This window comes from Vigna unguiculata, chromosome 1 (assembly GCF_004118075.2).
Source record: "Vigna unguiculata cultivar IT97K-499-35 chromosome 1, ASM411807v1, whole genome shotgun sequence".
Lineage (NCBI taxonomy): Eukaryota > Viridiplantae > Streptophyta > Magnoliopsida > Fabales > Fabaceae > Vigna > Vigna unguiculata.
In genome coordinates this window covers 18,707,871-18,728,618 of record NC_040279.1, presented here as the reverse complement: position 1 = coordinate 18,728,618, position 20,748 = coordinate 18,707,871, and the positions used below count along the sequence as shown (strand labels likewise).

Here is a 20,748-nt window from a genome sequence, read left to right as displayed (position 1 = left end):
TACCCTTCATGCAATATCAAAGTTTACGTTGTTTTATTCAAGTATTATACAATATTACAAAATCGAAATTGCATATCAAACAATACACGAAAACTCTTTTACTCTAAACCATTTTTGGTGTTGGTCAAGATCCTAGATCGAGAAAGAGAGGGTGGAGAATTTATGAACTTTTACATTTTTGTTTAAAGAACTAGAAAGATGGAGATTTTCTTATAAAAATATGCATATTTATTTTAAATTTATTAAAATGAGTAAGTTAAAAAAATACTAAAATGAAGAAGTCATGATTAAACACAAATCATTATCGTCGATATACAATATTTTAAATTTAGAGAAGAAGTTTTGCATTAAAGTACGATTTCAATTTTCTTTTGGAAGATGAGACATTGATAATCCAAAACGATTTCACGTGGCATAGTGGCATACCATTCAGATATTTGAATTTGATTTTTTTTTTTTAAATCTACACTAACGAAAGGAGGAGAAAAGCGCCCCTGATTTGAAATGCAGAGATGGTTAGGTTTCGCTTTCATCTCCCTCACTGCTTCCTCTCCCATTGTTGTCACCGTTGTGAGTTTGTGAACCCAAACTACGCAACGTTTGATTTGCATAGTCCTTCTCTCTTCTCGTCGTATTGTTGCAATCCCTTTCCACTGCTTACGAATTAGGGAAACTTTTTACTGTTGGCACCCTAAGGAAACTTTTAAACTCTGTCCTTCTCTTCTTTACCCTAAGCTCCCTCCTTAGGTATTGCTTTCCTTCTTCCAATCCCACCGGAGCTTTTTGTAGTTTTTGGTGTTTGTGTTCCATTTGGGGAAAAAATAATCAGAGTAACGCGTCAAGAGACTGTTCATAGTAGCAGGTGAGAAGAAATTTTGTTGATATTCAATGTTAGGCAAGTGTTTCCCCAATTCATACTAGAATTAAAACTGTGAGCAACTTTGGACACAAGTAACGCTAGTGAGCTCAATTTGAAAACAATCCCTACATGTATGAACCAAAAAGAAATACACAAGCACAAACATATGTTTGGCATCCATCTAAAAATGGTCTCATCAACATTAGTAAAAAAAAAAGGCAAAAACTAACTAATTTTAGCCGATCAATAACCTAGGTATACATCATGAAAATATAGTTAAGATCATGTATACTAAAATGTTATAACATTTACCAGCTTCAACATCGATAAAAATAAAAATAAAAAAAGGAAAAAAGTTGAGCTAGTATTGGCTAAAAAGCTAAGTAACGTCGATGGAGGGAGGAAAGTAAAAAAAAATAATAAAAAATAAATCAAAAATTAAAGAATGTTGAGAGTGGGATTTGAACCCACGCCCTTTCGGACCAGAACCTTAATCTGGCGCCTTAGACCAACTCGGCCATCTCAACAATTGATGTTACACATTATACATTATTATATAGCTTATGGTCATAGATTTTCACTACTACAAAATTGCTAAGCGTGTTGTATTGGAAATATATCTTCCTTCTAAACGTACATTGTCTCTAACCAAAAATCATTCTCCTGCCAACAAAATGAAAACTTCCTTACATAGAACCTACCAGCTTTTCTATAACTCCTGTGTCGTTAAAGCTTCTTCAACAAACTGCTCATACAAAAGATGCTTAGATCCCCAATTTTTTTATTTTCCGCTGCTTATCACAACGACAAAACAAGTGAGTGAGTGCACCAAATTTAATATAGTGTGATAATCGGCTTCAACAACCATTCCCAGTCCGCGCAAAACTTTATGCCAATTCTGCTGAATTTATCAAATATGCAGTATGCAAATGTGGACATAACATCACAACTCGTGCCATTGACACACATATTTACATGATAATAGCTACTCCTTAAGCCGTTTACTGACTACGGATGAAACTTGAAACCAACCAAAAAGATAAAATTATTTATTTCTTCAATTTATTTGGAAAAGAAAAAAAAAAGTTTGCAACAGTGCATATCTTTAGGATATTTGACTGGATATTTTTATTTATTTCCATTTTCATAAAAGCTACTTTAAAACTTCGTATCGCATTATGGTATTACTGCATGTTCAATTGCGTTTTAAAAAATAAAAAATTCGATCCTATAATAAAAAAAAAATGGAAGCATAATTGGACCATGGTCATTATGTTCTCACTGCTGAGGCAGAAAAACTAGCCATGAAAAGGCTGCAAACACCTCCCACATCATAAAAATGATCACCTTACAGCAGTCCAAATATAGAAATAAAATGAACATAAAATCCAGTAACGTAATAAAACGTGAAAAAGGTAAATAAAGTAAATAATTTGTCAAGAACTGTGAATTGACCAACTCCCAAGCAAAATGTGACGCAAGCTACCCTTCTAGGTCTACCTTGGCGTATACAGGGGGGACACCTTTCTTGGAACAATCTCTTCGATCTGCTCAGCTGACAAAAGGGATGTCTCGCTTTCATAATTGCCGTTTTCCATCTGCTGGTGTAACTGCCACAAGAAAAAGCTCAAAACCATCATCAAATAAATCATTTTCTACTACTTCAAATAAGTAATTTTCAAATACTCCTCAATAGGATTGTGAAGCTCCAAAGCCATGCGCTATGCAACCCCAACAAAGTTTAAATACATATTTACATACATACACGATTCGTATAATGTGAGAAAACGAGTTATTGAGAAATGAGAGTTTAATAATAAATATTCAAATCTACATCCATATTATTTGTCCCCTTAATTTCCTCACGTGTACCAAATCACCCCTCCCCCAGCCCTACCATGGATAAAAACCACCTCACCTTGTGATGTGAGGACGATGACGACCAAGCATAAGCTTTGGCCTCCACATGGTGACTGAAAGGTCTCAAACTGGACCTCGCATGCTCGATTACCAATGAGGTCTGTAACACACCTTCATAAACCTCCACATGGTTCCATTTCTTTTCTAATGGCACTTCAAACAGATTATCATCGAAAATAGCAATTGAAAATCATAGAGGTGTATGATCCAATTTCAACATTCTCACTTTTCCCTAATGAAAGCAGGATTCTTGACCTATCATTGATGAGCACCATGGGACTGGGACAATCCAAGGAAATATCGTATCCCACAGGTGCAATAACGATTCAAATAACATTGACAACGAACATATTACGAAACCAAAAATAAGTTGAAGGTCCCCTGCTTTGATGATTGAACCTCTCTAGAATATTAGCTCCTCAGAGACCGCCATTTTGGGGTCTTGCGACGCGAATAGAGTGAACTAAACATGAAGACAACGATGAAGGGTTTTTTGTTCATGAGTTGAGAGGGGTGTGATTTGGCACTCAATTACGGGGACAAATAATATGTAAGAAAATAAGATATGTAAACTTTGAGAGTGTCTGGTAACAACATAGACTGACGAGAAGACCTCATTTTTATAAGAAAATACGATATGCAAACTTTATGACAAATTTATAAAGGAACCCCTAGTCCTGGTCCTAGTCCTACGATCTCTCAAAGCTTACACCCAAAAATATTGAGACCAATTAGCAGCATTGCTTCTAAAAATGAGGTTAGGTGCACCAATACCATATACTAAAATCAGTATGTTAGGTGTTGATAATGCCGATAAAATGTTGCAAAATGTGATTTCAGCGTTGGTGGGACACAATTGATTACCACCACTTTTTATTTTTCTTATTGGAAGCAATATTTAAAATGAATGTCCCTATGCTTTGAAACCAGTATTTACCTTCTCAAGGATTGCAGATTGATCGTCCAAGTTAAACTTGCGCATGTACTTCAGCATCTCTAGTTGCTGTAAATTTCACGCTTTCTGTAATAGTAGTGTAGCAAGTACCAGAGAATTCATCAGAAGTCAAATAAATTTTACCTGTTCCTGTAACATCTTCTGGTTGAGCAATTTTTCTGCAAATTCTTCTTCTCCAAGCTCTGCTTCATCGCAGGCAACCTCTTCTCTGCCAAAAGTCATTTGCCATTACATAACTGTATTGATCCTTCTTTCAAATAAAGTCGTGTAGGTTATATTGTGTAGGGACAGGAAAAAAAAGGCAAGCATTAAATTAAGAAAATAGGGTTTAGTAGCTTTGAAACAACGAAGTAAATTTTTGGGTTAGATAATATTTTACCAAGTTGCTTCCAACATATTGTAAATTAATTAAAACACGTATGCTAATGCATAAAAAACAACCAAAGCTAAGTACACCAATAAATGCTACCATAGACTGCATGTTTGTTCCTGTTTATGTTTTGAGAAATAAATGGTTTTTTTATTTCAAAAGCCCGCATAAAAGGCAACCAAAAAGAAATGATAACAATTATTTTTCCAAATGAAGCTAATTCTCGATGAAAATCCAAAGCACGTAAAAATATTTAACATTAATTCCACGCTAGACTGTAAAGTTTATGGCTCCGAAGGACGCAAGTGTTATGCTTTAAATATGGTGGAACCGTCAAGCGAATCCATTTTACTTTAAATATTGGACCAGAAATAGATGCATTGTACTGATTAAACTGAAATTCTGATATTAAGCACGATATTAGTAGCAAAGGTAATTTACTACAGAAAAAACACAGAACTCACTGGTGAATTTAATCATATTGAATACGTGCACGTAGATTCATTTATGTATTTAAACACTAACCTAAATTCCCATTTTCTATTACCAAAGATAAAACTGTAACCCTGTCTTTTCAAAGCAGAGATAGAAACTAAATTCCTTCTCATGAAAGGAACATGAGCAGCATATGGTTTCCCCAAACTTGTAGATCCCCACAAAGAATTCACAGCATGATGGTGGCACCTAAGTTCAACCACCAGTCTTTGAAAGAACATCAACCACATTAGGTTCAAGACAAGTTAGAACTAAAGAAACTACCTTGCTTTCCTTGTTTCTTTTTAAGAATGTAAGAAACTTTTACCTTGTGACCTTAATTATTGCAATTACCCTTGATGTATTTCTTAGTGGGCTTCCCACATGTTGTGCCATCTTTTTTACATTCTTCTTCCCTTCGAAATCAAATTTCTTACTAAGCTTGACATCAAGAAGACTTCATACAATATTAAAAAACATGAGTGGCAAGGGGATGGACAAACTGCTACAGTCACTCAGGTGGAGGAATCAATGAACAAATCCAATTACAGAAATCCAAGACTCGGCATCCAATTTGCCACTTCTATAATTCAGGTACTACTAAAGGTGCTGCTAGGACATTTAATTTCAAAGGAAAGAAGAATGTAGAAATGGTCACAACATTCAGAACCACAATAAAAAATACTTTAAGGGTAATTGCAAGTATGGTTACAAGGTCGAAGATTGCTATATTCTTAAAAAGGGACAAGAAAAGCAAGGTCATTCCTCAGTTCTACCTTTACTATTCATGTTGTGAATTTTTTACGGGGGGGATCTCGTGTCTAAGGAAACTAAGTGAGATTGTTAAGGATGGAGCTGAAGTACCTGTGTAATGACACAAGAATTGTTTCTTTTGTTTACCTTTCGGGCACACTTTTTTGTTAATAAAAGATATTTATGTACCTTCCATGAAAAGGGATTTAATTTTTATCCATGCCTTAGACAGATGTAATCATAAATTTGTTAGATGATGGAAAACACGAATTCATGTTAGTGGTAAAATCTTTTTAATTATTATTATTATACATGTTCCAATTCTGTCTTTATATTTAATATGATTAAATTCATTAATTGACATCAGAGACACCTTAAATACACCTTAAATTGTATTTTCACTTTTTCATTGCATACAACATTTATATTATATGTATGAAATTTAAAATTGATTGAGAGTTTTTATGCATTACGACTTAATGATCAAAATGCAATGAATAACATTGATTTTCGTTGGGTAAAAAAGAAAGAATTTATAAGAAACGCCAAAACATTTTCATTTTGCGAAGATTTGCATGTTGTGATTTTGCTTCATTGAATTATGTTTCATAAAGTTGATTGGTTGTTTTTTACCCACTTTCTAGGGAATCACACTGATATTATAATTATAGATTGTTACTAATCCACATTAACTATTTTAACACTCCCCCTAACAGGAAAAAGAAAATCAGATATCCCGGTCCCTTTTGGAGGACTAGACTATCCTGTACAAATCCTACGCTAACAAATTTCACACCTACTCTCTTTCCTTGCATCCCTATATATCTCAATCGTGCGTGATCTGTCTCCTAGTAATTACTCCCTTGCCAATGCTAACTTGGAGCACTGATTCACTGCTCCTCTTTAATATAGTAGTCCTTCAAATTCTATTCGTGAAAGGTCAAGACAACTCAAAGCTAGGAAAGACACGCAGGAAATGGCCATTTTTATAAATGTATGTTCAAACAACGGAAGAGAAAACGTTAACAGGTTAAGAAGTGGATGAAAGCTACATAAGAGAGAGAGAGAGAACTTACTTAGAAAGGAATTTATAAAACTGAATCACCAAATCCATGTCATTCTCATATACAGTACTGACTTTTCCCAGGCACGAGATACCAAATCTTGGATCTGTTGTGTAAATTATGCAAATAACAACGTTTCAGAATTAATTACCATCGAGTTTGGTTATACAATAAAACAGATTATGCATACAATCACTTCAGGTATCACAATGCACAAGCTCACCCCACAGCTTTCCTAAACTAAAATAGTTGGAAACGAACAGTCATGTGTGCATTAAAAGCTTTTTAAGAAAAGGCCATTCCCATAAAAAGTGAAAACTACAGTATTTTAAGACTTTATTTTAGGGAAGAAAACCTACGGATTTTCCAGAAAGAAAGGAACCATAGGTCTGAACACAACATTCAACCATAAATTCCAACCAAGCTATACTCCCAATACTACTTCCGGCAAAAGAAAATTTATAAACTAATCTGCATTGGCATGTTTAGCAGGTTGATATAAAAGTATCGCCAATCATGTATCCAGTGTCAACTCATTTGTCTTTCCCAAGGACAGAGACCAAGAACTTGAAGCACAACACAATTGACCATGAAAATTTATAAACTAATCTGCATTGGCATGTTTAGCAGGTTGATATAAAAGTATCGCCAATCATGTATCCAGTGTCAACTCATTTTTCTTTCCCAAGGACAGAGACCAAGAACTTGAAGCACAACACAATTGACCATGAAAAGTTCAAGATGATTTGATCCATTATGCGTTTGATTCCCTTTATGGATGAAACAGTGAATAACCAATAAAGCTCCAGATGGTTTTTGCATACAGGGAAAAATAAACCAGAATCAAGGATGTGTTGTCACTATCCAATAATGGCATGCATTGTGTCACTGTAGCCGATCGAAGAATTGAGTTTGCACAAAAAGTGTCAAGATGGCACAAATAAGGATATGAAAAGTAAGGCTCCAGTGCTACAAAGTACAGACAATTAACATATCACAATAAAACAGACATACCAACACCCATCTCCAAAAATATCTCTTCTTGTATTGCAGTCGTCACAGCAACAGCCTCCTGCTCATTAGTTATGATATCCAGGAAATGACAGTGAAATTCATTATATACTAACTTTTATCACATAAATTCGAAGGGCAAAAGCTTCATTTTACATGGACTTGCTATTTAACTCTATATATCCAGCCTTTAGACGTCTTTCCATAAAACTTACCCAGCATACACATAGATGCTAATATAAAGGGATAAAAAGTGCACAACAATGCCCCATGTGGTTTGTGATGGCTAATAAAAAAGGGCAATCCAAAGCACCAGATCCCCCAACTAGTGAAGTCTGAGAAGGGTAGATATGTGTAGCCTTATCCCTGCAAGCAGAAGGGCCGTTTCCAGAATTTAAACCTTATTGTTGCACCAAGATTTGCCCTCCTCTACTGACTAATCAAACAATAAATCAGAAAGCACAGACAAAGGTTATAGTTATTCAGCTGAGCTGTCACACGTCAATTAATTCAAATCGGAGGAAGAGACTAACAAGGAAATGATGTCAAATTCTGTCAAGGTTCCTACATAATCACTTGAAGACCAAAACTAGGTTTGAACATTATGATTTTAGCATTTTTCATCAAAAATTAGAACATAACCTCGATATCCAGCACGAATATCCTATTACACGATTTATTTAAATTACTTTAATCTTAATTAAAAAGAAATACAAAAAACTCAACAAACTACGCAATTAATTTCCCTCACAAATCCGTCTACTATTTCTTAAATCAAGGATGGCTCAGGGAACTAGATATGTGATACGATGAGAGAAGCAAAGTCGCCTTATATCGAAGATAAGTAGTCCATTTAACCAGACTTGTAAGACATGTAAAGATGAAAAGGGAAAAACGACTAAAGAAATTCACCTGCTTATCCTGTACAGCCCCAGCAATCCTTTTCTTCACATCTGCATATACCATAGATTGCGAAAATCAAACGCGAACAGCCAATCAATCATTCAATAAGCAGAACAAAATAGGGTTACGAAAACAAAGTACCAGGTTGAGAAGTAAGGAAACTGAAACGATCGAAAAGATGGAAAAGTTGCTCCCTTGATAACATTCCAGTATTCTGCGCCCCAGATGCCATTCGTAACGCTCATAAACCAGAGCACAACCTAGATAAACCAGCCGGGCGAGTCACTGTGCAACTAAACCGATACGATTAATGGCGAATCAGGGAGGGAATAAGCTTAGGTTCGAACCTTTCCACACATTTATACTGTCACTTTAGTTAAGCATGGTCCCCCGAATACTATATTTTACCATTAAAAGTAAATACAACATTTTTCATTAACCTCGGCTAATTTATCATTAAATCAATAAAAAGTCAAAGTACAGGGAAACTGAAAGTATACTTTACCATTCCTCAAGAAAAATCAAAAACAATAAAAAAATTCTAAATACTACGACTAAAAACAGAATAAGCCCACAATCCTATTTGACAACGGTAAAAATACAGTGAAATACTACTATCGTTAAACACGAAAGCTAATTCCAATAAACTAAAAATCTTCATCCATCTTGAAGACGTGGGCATCACCGTTACCGTTCAAGCTGGACATAACGGAAGCCTTCTGGTACTCCCCCACGCGCTTCTCGAAAAAGTTGGTCTTCCCCTGCAGGGAAATCAGCTCCATCCAATCGAACGGGTTCTGCACATTGTACACCTTCCCGCACCCAAGCGCACCGAGTAACCTATCAGCAACAAACTCAATGTACTGACTCATCAAGGCCCCGTTCATCCCCACCAACGCGCAAGGAAGCGCGTCGCAGACAAACTCCCTCTCAATGTCCACAGCATCACGCACGATCTCCTTCACGCGCTCCTCGGGGAGCTTGGTCCGCAGAATAGAGTAGAGCAGACACGCAAAGTCGCAGTGGAGACCCTCGTCGCGGGAGATGAGTTCGTTGGAGAAGGTGAGTCCTGGCATGAGGCCCCGTTTCTTGAGCCAGAAGATGGAGCAAAAGCTTCCGGAGAAGAAGATTCCCTCAACGCAGGCAAATGCGACGATGCGCTCGGCGAAGGAGTCGGAAGAGTCGATCCAGCGGAGGGCCCAGTTGGCCTTCTTGGTGACACAGGGAATGGTGTCAATGGCGTGAAAGAGACGGCTTTTCTCTACGGAGTCTTTTATGTAGGTTTCGAGGAGGAGGCTGTACATCTCGGAGTGAATGTTCTCGATGGCGATCTGGAAGCCGTAAAAGGCGCGGGCCTCGGAGACCTGGACCTCCTTCATAAAACGGCCGGCGAGGTTTTCGAGTACGATGCCGTCGGAGGCGGCGAAGAAGGCAAGGACGTGGGTGATGAAATGGCGCTCGCCGTCGGTGAGAGTGTTCCAATGGCTGATGTCCTGAGAGAGATCGACCTCCTCCGCCGTCCAGAACGAGGCTTCTGCTTTCTTGTACATTTCCCAGATTTGGGGGTATTGGATAGGGAACATGCAGAAACGATCAGGGTTAGGGGCCAAGAGAGGCTCTTCGGGAATTGAAGGCATTTTGGGATTGGGAACAGGGAAAAAGAAAGGGGTTTATTCTTTGAGGATTGGGGGTTAGGGTTTGAGTTTGGCAGAGGGGAGTGAAGGGTTTATATAAGGAGGTGCGTGAAAATTGGAGCGGGGAATTTGAAATTTTTGAGGTAAAGCTTGCGGGAGAAGATTGAAGGTGGAGAGGGTAGTTTGGGGATTTTGCAGGGCGTGTTGGAGAAGCTTTTTGGTTTTGAAGGAGAGTGTTGCGGCGGGAGGGAGGGATTATTGTTTTGGTGGGAATTTTGGGTTCGCGGGATATTTGGAAGGTTTGAAATTGAAAAGGAGAGTGTGGAGTACACTAATGGGAAGCCGTTTTGGTGAGGTAGGAGGAGGGGTGAAATTTGAAAACCACGTGCTTTCGCTGTTTGTTTTCTTATCGTTCTTATCCGTTAAAATTCAACAGTGTCCACGATTTTAACGCTGTCCGTGCTGTCCGTATTTGGGGGAGATAATACACGTGTCTACACGCTCTGCGGTAGACGGTAGAGGGTGTACAAGTTATAAAAATCTTAGATATTTCTGTTCATCATTTACTTATCTAAGGAAAAATATTTTTTTATTAGGAAGTTTGAAATGTAATTTAAATATATCTTTGGTTAAATCTTGATTATTATTTGGTTTCTGTATTTTTAAATTTCTTTTTTTTTTACAGTTAAAACTAATCATGAGACAAACAACATGTAATGTGTTATTTAATTTTTTTTATAAATAAAATATTAGTGTCAGCTTCACAATTAATTTAAAAGAATAAAAAAGTTAAAATATTAGTGAGGGCCTAATGTTTTCTTTTAATTTAATTTATAATATATAATAATATTATTATATAATTATTAAAATTATTATTATTATTATATATTATTTTAGTAAAAATTTAAATTAGTTTCTTCTCGCAATTTTAGCTCAATTTATTCTCTCAACTTTATAATTGTATGAATTTGGTTCTTTTAACAAAATTTTTAAGTTTATTTAATATTTCAAATGCATTTAATAATAGCATTTAAGTTGTTTATAATATTCCATATACATTCTTCTAGATTTCCAAATAAATTTTTTATCCTGGTATTTGATTGCATCTTGATCTGTTGGATTGACGAGTGTACTGAATTAGAGTGGTTTGTGTTCTTTTTGAGTTTGGATTTGCATGTTAAGAGTAGTGAAAATCTACTATTCTAGCTTAAGCGATAATTTATAACTTTAGCGAGAATACTATAATCAGTGGCGGATCTTGACCAATAATTATGGGGGAGCCAAATTAATATATTCAAAATTTTGAACTTGTATTTGATATGAACACTATTTTAGATACACTCTCATAATTTCATCTTTTTTACTAATTGGATATTCTCAAATTTGAATATGTTTTCCTGTATAATATTGTTTCAAAGAATTAATATCAAATTCATCATCACCTATAATTTTTGTAACCTTAAGAAATGACTCCTCGAATTGAACAATTAGATTATAAGTACGATATTCTGGTTTGTGTAAAGAATTTGAATTTGTTTTCATTTTCATCTTTGTGGGTAGTTTTCCTTTTATTATTTTTGAAAAATAAATATAAATTCTTTTACTCTTCATCAATTGACCTATTATTTTTAAGTTTGAAATTCAAAAATAGTTTATCATAATCTAATGAAAAATTCAAAGATATAACTAATAAAAGAAAACTCTAATAATTGAAAACTTGTTATGAAAAAACACATAGTACATTAATTTTTCTTCTATCTTAATAAAAAAGTGAACATACAAAGGCTCATGAGATAAGTGAACATACAGAGTTGGGTGTGCCTTGTAACGTCCTAGCCGGAAATTACTTATTAAAATACACAAAAAATTAAATAATGATAAACAACCTCATTTATTATTCATCAATTTCCCAAAATCGCGGGAAAAATTAAAACCTTAAGTTCAACGTGCCAAAACAGATAAAATAATTCGCATTAATACCGTATTACAAATAAAATGGTTTATAAAATTATTACAATAAAACCATAGTCCGATAAAATAAACCAGTGAGAAAAATCCCCAAGAGTTCCCCACTCCGTCTCTATGCATCTGTCTGCTCACCTGCATTAACATTTGTTCCCATGTAACAAGTTACATGATCATCGCCACACACACACAAATAGGGTGAGCTCATTTAAATAAAACCAAGCATAATAATATTAAATACAACATCTCAACATTTAAAACCCGGGTTAGTATTCTTCTCCCTTTTCCTTACTTCTCCATTTCCAGCAATTTCATTAGGCGTCTATCATTTATATACCCTTTAGGTGAGATCAATGATCGATCTTCGCTGCACGAGTGTCAACTTGCCCCTCCGACTACAGGCCACCACCTGATAGTCCACACGTGGGAATAACTTTGCCACAGCATCTCACCATGACACCAAGTGGAGCTCCCCAAAACAAACATAAGTTTGTAGTTGTTCCAGACTACCAAAACTCTATCAGAATGCACTGAAGAGGGCAATCACCCGAACCTTGTCGTATGAGCCACAACTCGCACACTCCACTGGACTTCCTAAACCACCAGGCTACAACCTAGAGTGGTCACGTGAATCATCACTGCACCGTCACCGCCTGGCGGACTCCACCCTACCGCCAGGCGCCTCACTGACCATCACCGCCTGGCGCACTCATCTCGTGTCGTCAGGCGCTAGCCTCCTCCTAGGCCTTCTATTTTACCTTTCCGCCTGGCGAAACCATCCCTGCCGCCAGGCACACTACGCGCAGAGTGATTACTGTCACTGGTTTTTGACTCTACCGCCTAGCGACTCGCTCACGCTGCCAGGCGCCATACCAGTAGTGCAATGCTACTGGTTTATGGCTCCCAAAACAGACCCCAAATGAACCCCAAACACATGAAATTATAGCACATAATGGTTTCTTAGTCATAATCTATAATTAGATTACATCACATACATTTACACATACTATCAATTTAATCATCATCATGCAAACATACTCTCATTCTTTTGATCATGCAATCTAAAATTTAGGTAGCTCATGCCACTGCAGTTTGAACAATATGGCAAATGGTCCTTATAAAATCACGATTCAATCGGAATTACACTCCCAATTATTTCCAGTTTCACCATTCCAAATTCACCTTTTCACAATTATGACATGTTCCACTTACTCGATCATCATATTACCCATTACCATTCCTCAATAATTTAACCCAACCCCACACAGTGCACATGATTTCAGCCTTATAATAATCTCAATCTATATCAGCATGCAAATCTTTGTTTAACTTAACACATTGATCACCATCCATACCTTCTTAGGTATTCTCATTTATGTATTCCATGGTTATAGTTCCTTACACCCCACTGCCCTACTAATCCCTATCATACATACAATTTATCCTGCATAATTCCCCTTTTCATACAATCATAGCAAAAACTCAAAAGGATCATCAACCAAGCCCATGATATACAATTTCACATGCTCGTACATGGCAACATATACGTATAAGTCATATATTGATCCCACTCCATCAAACAGTGGACAACCCACGAATTTCTAACATGCATAATTGTTTCCAACCCCCAATATAAACCCTAACCCCCAATTTCAGATCAAAAGTCATGCCTTCCAACATAACCATAATATGCACAATCGATCATAGACATCAAAATTCACATTCATGCATAAAAAATTCACGGCCATATCACAGGTACCCCAAAATTTTTCAAAACAGCCAAAGACAGAGTAACTGTGTTCGTGCCGCCTGGCGGTTCATCCTCTGCCGCCAGGCGGTTCATGGAGGAAACCCAGAAATTGGGTATGTATCTTGTGTCGCCTGGCGGGTCACGTGCGACCACCAGGCAGTTTCTGGAAAAGTTCCAGAAACCCAATTTCAACTCTGATTTACAACATAAAATACAGTCCCAACCCCTGATACATCACGATTCATGCAAAAAAAAAATAAAACAACCAATAGGAACTCCCCTAACTTGGATTCCTTGCTTAATTTGATAAATTTGTTATTTCCTCCTTGTTCGCCAATATCCTTCTTGCTCTTCTACCAACTCAGACCCAAAACCTCACCCAACACTCACCAAAACTCTCACTTTCGTGCTCTATTTCTGGTATAATTTCAGTCTTGCCAAAACCTTTCCTAATACTCTAATTTTGCCTTTTAAATGGTGCTTTAAAATTAGGTCAATAATGCAAAACGAAAATGCAACTTAATTGGTGGTTAATTGCCATTCATTGTCCCTTTATGGGCTCTTTTACAACCACCCTTGGTTGCTAGATCAGTTAGGGTTTCCTTTAACCCTTCCCATTCCATCCAAATATAACATTAGCAAAAATAAAGTTTAAGTTAGGTTTTCCCAAGGCTTGAACCCACAACCATGCAATTGTCAAGTCAATACCAAACCATCATGCCAATTCATGTTTCTTGCCAACAAATATAATTCAAATATTATATTCTTAGTTAACACGCACATTCGTATTATTAACACAATAATAATTAAATAACACACAAATGGCATACTTAGGACTTAAACCCAAGTACTCTCACACATTTAAGTACTCTCAACCATTTGAGCTAGTACTTTTCCACGTCATACCAATCAGAACTTAATGCCATAAAGGCTTCTACTACCCGCATTTATTAATAATTATTTATTTAATTATTTAAATTTTGTGGGTCTTACATGCCTTGAACTGTGTTTTTGAATGTGGCTCGTGTGAGAATAGGAGAGACCTGCTAAGCGAGAATAACAGTGGCTCGACCCCTCCTCTATTTCGAGTTGTCGCCTGAGTAAAGGCCTCTCGCCTGAGCGAGATAGGCTAGCTTGAGCGAGAACTCGAACTGCCCCCTGCTCGAAATCTCGCCCAAGCGAGAGCTGTTAGCTTGAGCGAGGGATCCCTCTCGCCTAAGCGAGAGTTGCTAGCTTGAGCGAGGTTGACAGTAGTGTGATTAGAGTGAGGTTGACAATAGTGTGATTAGAGGATCATATGTTTCCATGTTTGCAGTCATTGATTGCATGATTTGTTTGACTTGGCCTATTTAAAGCATGAAGTATGTGGATACCTATGTAATATCTGATTTGTGGTGTCATGTATATGGTATGAGATTAAATGGGGATGAGATGTTGTTATGTTAAACATGAAATGGAAAGTATGAATTTGTTGGAATGGTTGGTTATAAATGTTGGCATGGAATTTGTATGCGTGAGAACTTTATACTTGGTTGGTGTGGTTTAGGACGTAATTCCATGAATCTCTAGGTGAGATCTCATGGTGGTGCCTCATTGGTTTGGACATAATTCCACGATGGTTTCGTGGTGGTGCCTCATGGTCAGGACGTAATTCCATGACCCTTGTTAGTGGGAACTCATGGTGGTGCCTCATGGTTAGGACGTAATTTCACGAAGGTTTCGTGGTGGTGCCTCATTATATAATTTAGTAAGGATTCAAGTAAGGATTAGATCCTGACACTCTAAAGAGTCAGTTAGTCTCACGCAGAGCGTACTAACTCAAGTGGTGAGAGTAGCAAAAGGCCCTAATCTTTGGAAGGATAATGACCTTAGATGTTTGAAGGCTAACCTTGTGCGTGGTAGGGTGAAACCCATTGGCAATTGGCTTTGCAGAGCAGTAGGCCACCACAAGTTCAAGCATCTAGCGAATTCGACTAATTATATGTATCCGGATAATCGTGTCTTTGAGTCTTAGTGTCTTACTTGTCAATCATTATATGCTTGGTGGATTTATGTATCTTTGAATTTTAAATTGTATGCTCAATTGCATGATAAAAACCTTTTTACTTTAACTTACCCTTTTTTGTTTGCTTGTATGTTTGTGTGTGGTTTTTCTACTTTTGCGATGATCATCAATTTATTGATGTGAGCAGATGCGAGAACTCTTGTGGTCATCAGGGTGATGGAGATTCCGCTGCTTAGCTCGTCTTGGGTCGGATCCTATTATTTCCAAGTTCTCTTTTAGGGTTGTGACCCATGCATTACCTTGCTCTTTGAGCATTTATTTTGAATATTGTTGAACTCTTATTCTGTTTCGTTAATGGCATCGTGGTATGCCTTAGTTTTCTATTCCAAGTGTTTTGGATAACTGAAAGGAGTGACATTTCCACTCCATGACAATGCAATTTTATTATTATGTGTGATTTTTCATTTAATTATGTTATTATTTAAATGGGACGTTACACAAATGACCAAAATAATCGCGGCAGAAACACTTGTCTACACTAGTGGAGTGAGAATTTCTAGCTCAAACGAGAATGCTGCAGAATTCTTATATTCTTATTGTTAATCTGTGATTGGCTAAGTTAATTGTAAAAGTTTGAAGTATGAAGTTATGCATGAGTAACCTTTTGAAAAAGAAAAAAAAAAACAAAAACCTTTTATGTACCTTGTCTTTTTCTTGGGTTGTTTTGTGCCCTTGGATATCATATTTACCATTTATACTTTTGAATGACTGTAATAGCTATTCTAGTATACTTTTTCATTTGTGCTCTATTTTATTATATTATGTGATGTTTTATTTAATAGTATTTTTTTATTAAATGGGACGTTACAATTATTATTAATATTATTATTGATATATAATAATAATTATTATTAATAATATTAATAATAATTATATATTAATATTAATATTATTATTTTATAATATTATTAATTATTAATATTAATATATAATAATAATACTATTAATAATTATATAAAATTATTATTATTATTATAATTATACAATTATTATTATTATTAATATTATTATGACTATATATTAATAATATATTATAAATTAAATTAAAAGAAAGCGTGGGATAGGCCTACACTATTATTTTTAATTTTTTTAATAATTTGTCAAAAGTGTGGGTTAAGCCGACCCTGTATTTTATTTTATAAAAAAATTAAATAAAATGGGACACACCGTTTGTCACAAAAAATTATTTTTAACATCATCTATAAATAAGGATCAAAAACAATAATTTTGAAAGTGTAAGGACCAAACAATGACCAAGTTTCGACCAAGGATCATTTCCAAATTAAGGTCAAACTTTAGGGATCTAAAACATATTTTTACCTTTATTTAAAATTTATTATTTAGATATTGTTTTATGTTGTTTTTATATTTAAATTTATTGTAATGATACAAAAGAAGTAAAAAAAGTACATTATAATAAATTCAAGATGTGTATGAGTAAAAAGATAATTTTATTTTAATGTAAGTGATATGAATAGAATTTGTCTATGAAGTATTTTTACAAGACTACTACTCTTCTCCTTTAGCTATAATCTTCTTAGCCCTAGTTGATCCTCCTCTTATTAGATGCTTTGGATCAACTCTATCTCCATTCGATCTTCAACACAAAGGGCGAATATTTGCAGAAAAATTTATGATGCTCAAGTCAGCATCATATTGTGTTTTCATGCAGACAAAAGATAGTTATTAATTATGATGCAATCTAAAATTTTTACCTCACCACTCACTTCTATTTATAGAGTTACATCAAGACTTTGTATTGTTCACAAATTAGTGAAGGTCTAATCACGCCTTAATTACGTTTAGTATTGTTTTATGCATCATTAATTATCCCTTTCATCCTCCAATTTTATTATATGTTGTATAGGTCTGTCGATTACTGAAACCTGAAGTCTCATTGTCTTGTATTGGTTCTTAAGAACAAGGTCTTGATTTTTGTCGGCCATTTTGGTGTTGGTTTGAATGTCTCTCACATGCTTCTGGATTGTTCTCGATCATAAGGTGGAGAGGGTGTTGATTTTCGATTGTCATCAAGGTAGTTCACTAGTTATAATGTTTAAATAATGATTATATGATGAATTTCATGGTTATGTGATGAGTTCCAGATGATGGATTTGAAACGTTAAATATTTGAATATAGTCGAAAATGTCATATTTCAAACCCAAAATACATAGATTTGATAGTAAAAGTGTATCTTGTTTGCTGTAAATGATTTTTGTGATTAATGTGATTTATCTTAGGCATAATCACTACAAAAATATGTAATTTTAGTTGAGGTTTGTTAGTTGGGGTTATAAAAAATACACATTGTGGAGGTTTTAAAAACCTTCTTTAATTAGCAGGATTTTTCTAAGAAACCCTAAAAAATTTGAATCCCACTTTATTTTTTTTCATTTTTCTCCTTTTTGTAATTTTTAATTAATAACTCGTGTTACCGTAGGAGTAAGAAAGTGCAGTCTTTGCGTGCGAGCCTCCATAGCCACCGTGCCTCCATCATTCTTGTTTGAAGGTTATGGTAATGAAGATCGTTCTCCTTGCTTTCAATTTCAGTCTCCTTGCTTTTTATCGCTCTTTCTCATTTTGGATATCACTCCCTGTTTTAAATTTCGTCTCATTTCAATTTTGATTTCATTTTCATTTTCATGTTTTACTGCTTTCGATTTCGTTTCCTACTGCTTTCAAATTCGTTTTCCAGCATCATTGTTTCGATTTCATTTTCCTCTTTCAATTTTCTCTCTCTTACTCACGCTAACTTATTGATTATTTTTCCACCATCAAGTAATAACGTTGATTGTGCCCCAACCACTACAAAGAAAAATGAGAATTTGTTTCATTCAATTATAAATGTTTTTAATAATTGTATTGTAAATTTTGAGGTTTTATGGTAAAATTTTGGTTAAATTACTCTTTTAATCCCTTTATTTGTCAAGAAATTTCAGTTTGGTCCTCAAGTTTTTCGTTGTCTCAATTTGGTTCTCATTTTCTTAAAAATGATTCAATTTGGTCCTTACCGTTAGTTTGACCAGACGGTGTTAAAGTCAACGCCAAGTGTCAATTACTAGTTTTTTTTAATTCTTTTATTATTATTTTTTAAGTTTTTACACGTGTTACTTCATAGTTGTGCCACATGTCAAAGTGACTCAATTTGGTCCCTATATTTTTTTTTAGTTTCAATTTAGTTCCAATTTTTTATAAAAATAATATTGTCCTTCCTTAAATTGACACTAAATTTACTTTTTTATAAATCTTATGATGATATTCTTACTAAAATTAACGTTTTTATTAAATATTTCTATAAATATTTTAAATTAACTTTAAATTCTATACAAAATATTAGACTTTGGTTTTGTTTTGAACTTGAAATTTAGTTCCTAAACTTATGTGTGACAAGTTATTTGATTTTTAATCTTCACTAAGTTTGTATAATATGATACACTTGATACCTTTATATATGATGACAAAATTGTTAATTTTTGAAATTAAGTTTGGGGTTTAACTTTGTTTAATAATAAAAATAAAAAAAAAACTTGTTTAAAAATTTTTCTACAAATATTTAATAAAAACGTCAATTTTATTAAGAATATCATCATAAGTTATATGCAAAGATTAAATTGAGTGTCAATCAAAGGAGGGACAATATTGCTTCATTTTTACAAAAATTGAGACTAAATTGAAACTAAAAACAAATATAAGAACCAAATTGAGTCATTTTGACATGTGACACAACTGTGAAGTGACACGTGTAAAAGATAAAAAAAATTCAAAAAAATTAGAAATTGACACGTGGTGTTGACTTTGACACTGTCTGGTCAAAATTAACAGCAATGACCAAATTGAGTCATTATTAAGAAAATGAGGATCAAATTGAGACAACAAAAAATTTGAAGACCAAATTGAAATTTCTTAACAAATAGAAGGATCAAAAGAATAATTTAACCTAAAATTTTATAGGTAAAGGAAAAACTCAACCTTACTTATTTTCCAAAGAAAAAAAAATGATTATAATCCATACGTCAATTTTATTAAGAATATCATATAAGTTATTGATGTATGGATTATAATCATCAATTTTTTTTTATATAAAAATTTGTAATCGCTTGATGTATTTTGAATTAAGTTGATATATATATATATATATATATATATATATTAGTGTTATAATCCCAATAATATGATGTTGGGAGAAGTGTCTATGTATGACGAAGTCATAACATAAACTTTCATTTATAAGCCAAATGAATTATTTATATTTGACATTAATGAAAATATTTTAAACTTTCTTAAATTGTATCCTTTTTACTAAAAACATGAAACAATTTTTTTTGAATGAATGTATAAAATAAAAAAAATGTTACTGTTACTGTTAATTTACATATTTGAGATATTTAAAAAAAAAATTATATTAACTACTTGATAACTTTGATTTCATAGTTTTAAAAATATTTGCAAAAGTAAAACAAAAGGTTAGTGTTAAATTTAAAGAATCGTTGAGTTTAATAGCGTTAACTAAACTATTTCAAATTTTCAAAAACACTTAGAATGAAATCTTTATTAAGCCGCTTAATTTTAGAATTTGGTTGCTTTTAACACTTATATCGAAACAAGATAATTTTTTTTATCAATAATCAAATGTAAAAGAGATAGGAAGAGAAGAGAGATACGAATAACTACGCTACTCTATTTAAGAACTATGTCTAGTTGAGTTTTACAAACATGGAACCAATACAATAAAAGTAAAACACTCAAGTACCAAATCTTGAAAACCACAAGATTTGATTGAGTTATGATAGGTTCACAAAGCTTTTAACAAAGTTTTTGACAAAGTTTCTTGTTCAGGTAAAAAAAACATTATTTTATTATTTTATTTTAATTAAAAAATAAAAATTTAATCTATTTTAATTCTATTTTTAGAAACTTTAATAAATTTATCAAAAGGTTTTTTGTCAAGAGGTAATTTTCCGATTTGATTTCACACTTAACAACACAATATTACTATACTAAATTTGAAACACTATTTAAAGATT

General features: G+C 34.2%; 2 protein-coding genes and 1 non-coding gene across 3 annotated transcripts; all 3 read right to left on the bottom strand.

The window, feature by feature from the left end:
- Positions 1 to 1,305: 1,305 nt before the first annotated feature.
- TRNAL-AAG lies at positions 1,306 to 1,386 on the bottom strand. The gene has a single exon. It is a non-coding gene; the product is annotated as a tRNA-Leu (tRNA).
- A 718-nt stretch (positions 1,387 to 2,104) lies between these two features.
- Positions 2,105 to 8,709, bottom strand: LOC114178644. Its single transcript, XM_028064666.1, has 7 exons — positions 8,451 to 8,709; positions 8,319 to 8,359; positions 7,410 to 7,467; positions 6,408 to 6,501; positions 3,858 to 3,942; positions 3,717 to 3,782; positions 2,105 to 2,469 (listed from the first exon to the last, which is right to left on the bottom strand). Exons 1-7 carry the CDS (start codon positions 8,539 to 8,541, stop codon positions 2,356 to 2,358), a joined length of 549 nt encoding a protein of 182 aa, XP_027920467.1. The 5' UTR covers positions 8,542 to 8,709; the 3' UTR covers positions 2,105 to 2,355.
- Positions 8,710 to 8,726: 17 nt separating this feature from the next.
- On the bottom strand, positions 8,727 to 10,251 carry LOC114178635 (ribonucleoside-diphosphate reductase small chain). The gene has a single exon (XM_028064654.1). It carries the CDS (start codon positions 9,944 to 9,946, stop codon positions 8,957 to 8,959), a length of 990 nt encoding a protein of 329 aa, XP_027920455.1. The 5' UTR covers positions 9,947 to 10,251; the 3' UTR covers positions 8,727 to 8,956.
- Positions 10,252 to 20,748: the final 10,497 nt, after the last annotated feature.

Bases quoted from the DNA above. Each gene is read 5' to 3' on its own strand.
- LOC114178644 (XM_028064666.1), bottom strand. From the start codon at position 8,541: ATGGCATCTGGGGCGCAGAATACTGGAATGTTATCAAGGGAGCAACTT. The intron at 7,468-8,318 runs GTGAATTTCTTT...ACTAATGAGCAG, and splicing joins GGGCTGTACAGGATAAGCAG to GAGGCTGTTGCTGTGACGAC. The intron at 6,502-7,409 runs GTATGTCTGTTT...TTTACACAACAG, and splicing joins ATTTTTGGAGATGGGTGTTG to ATCCAAGATTTGGTATCTCG.
- LOC114178635 (XM_028064654.1), bottom strand. From the start codon at position 9,946: ATGCCTTCAATTCCCGAAGAGCCTCTCTTGGCCCCTAACCCTGATCGT.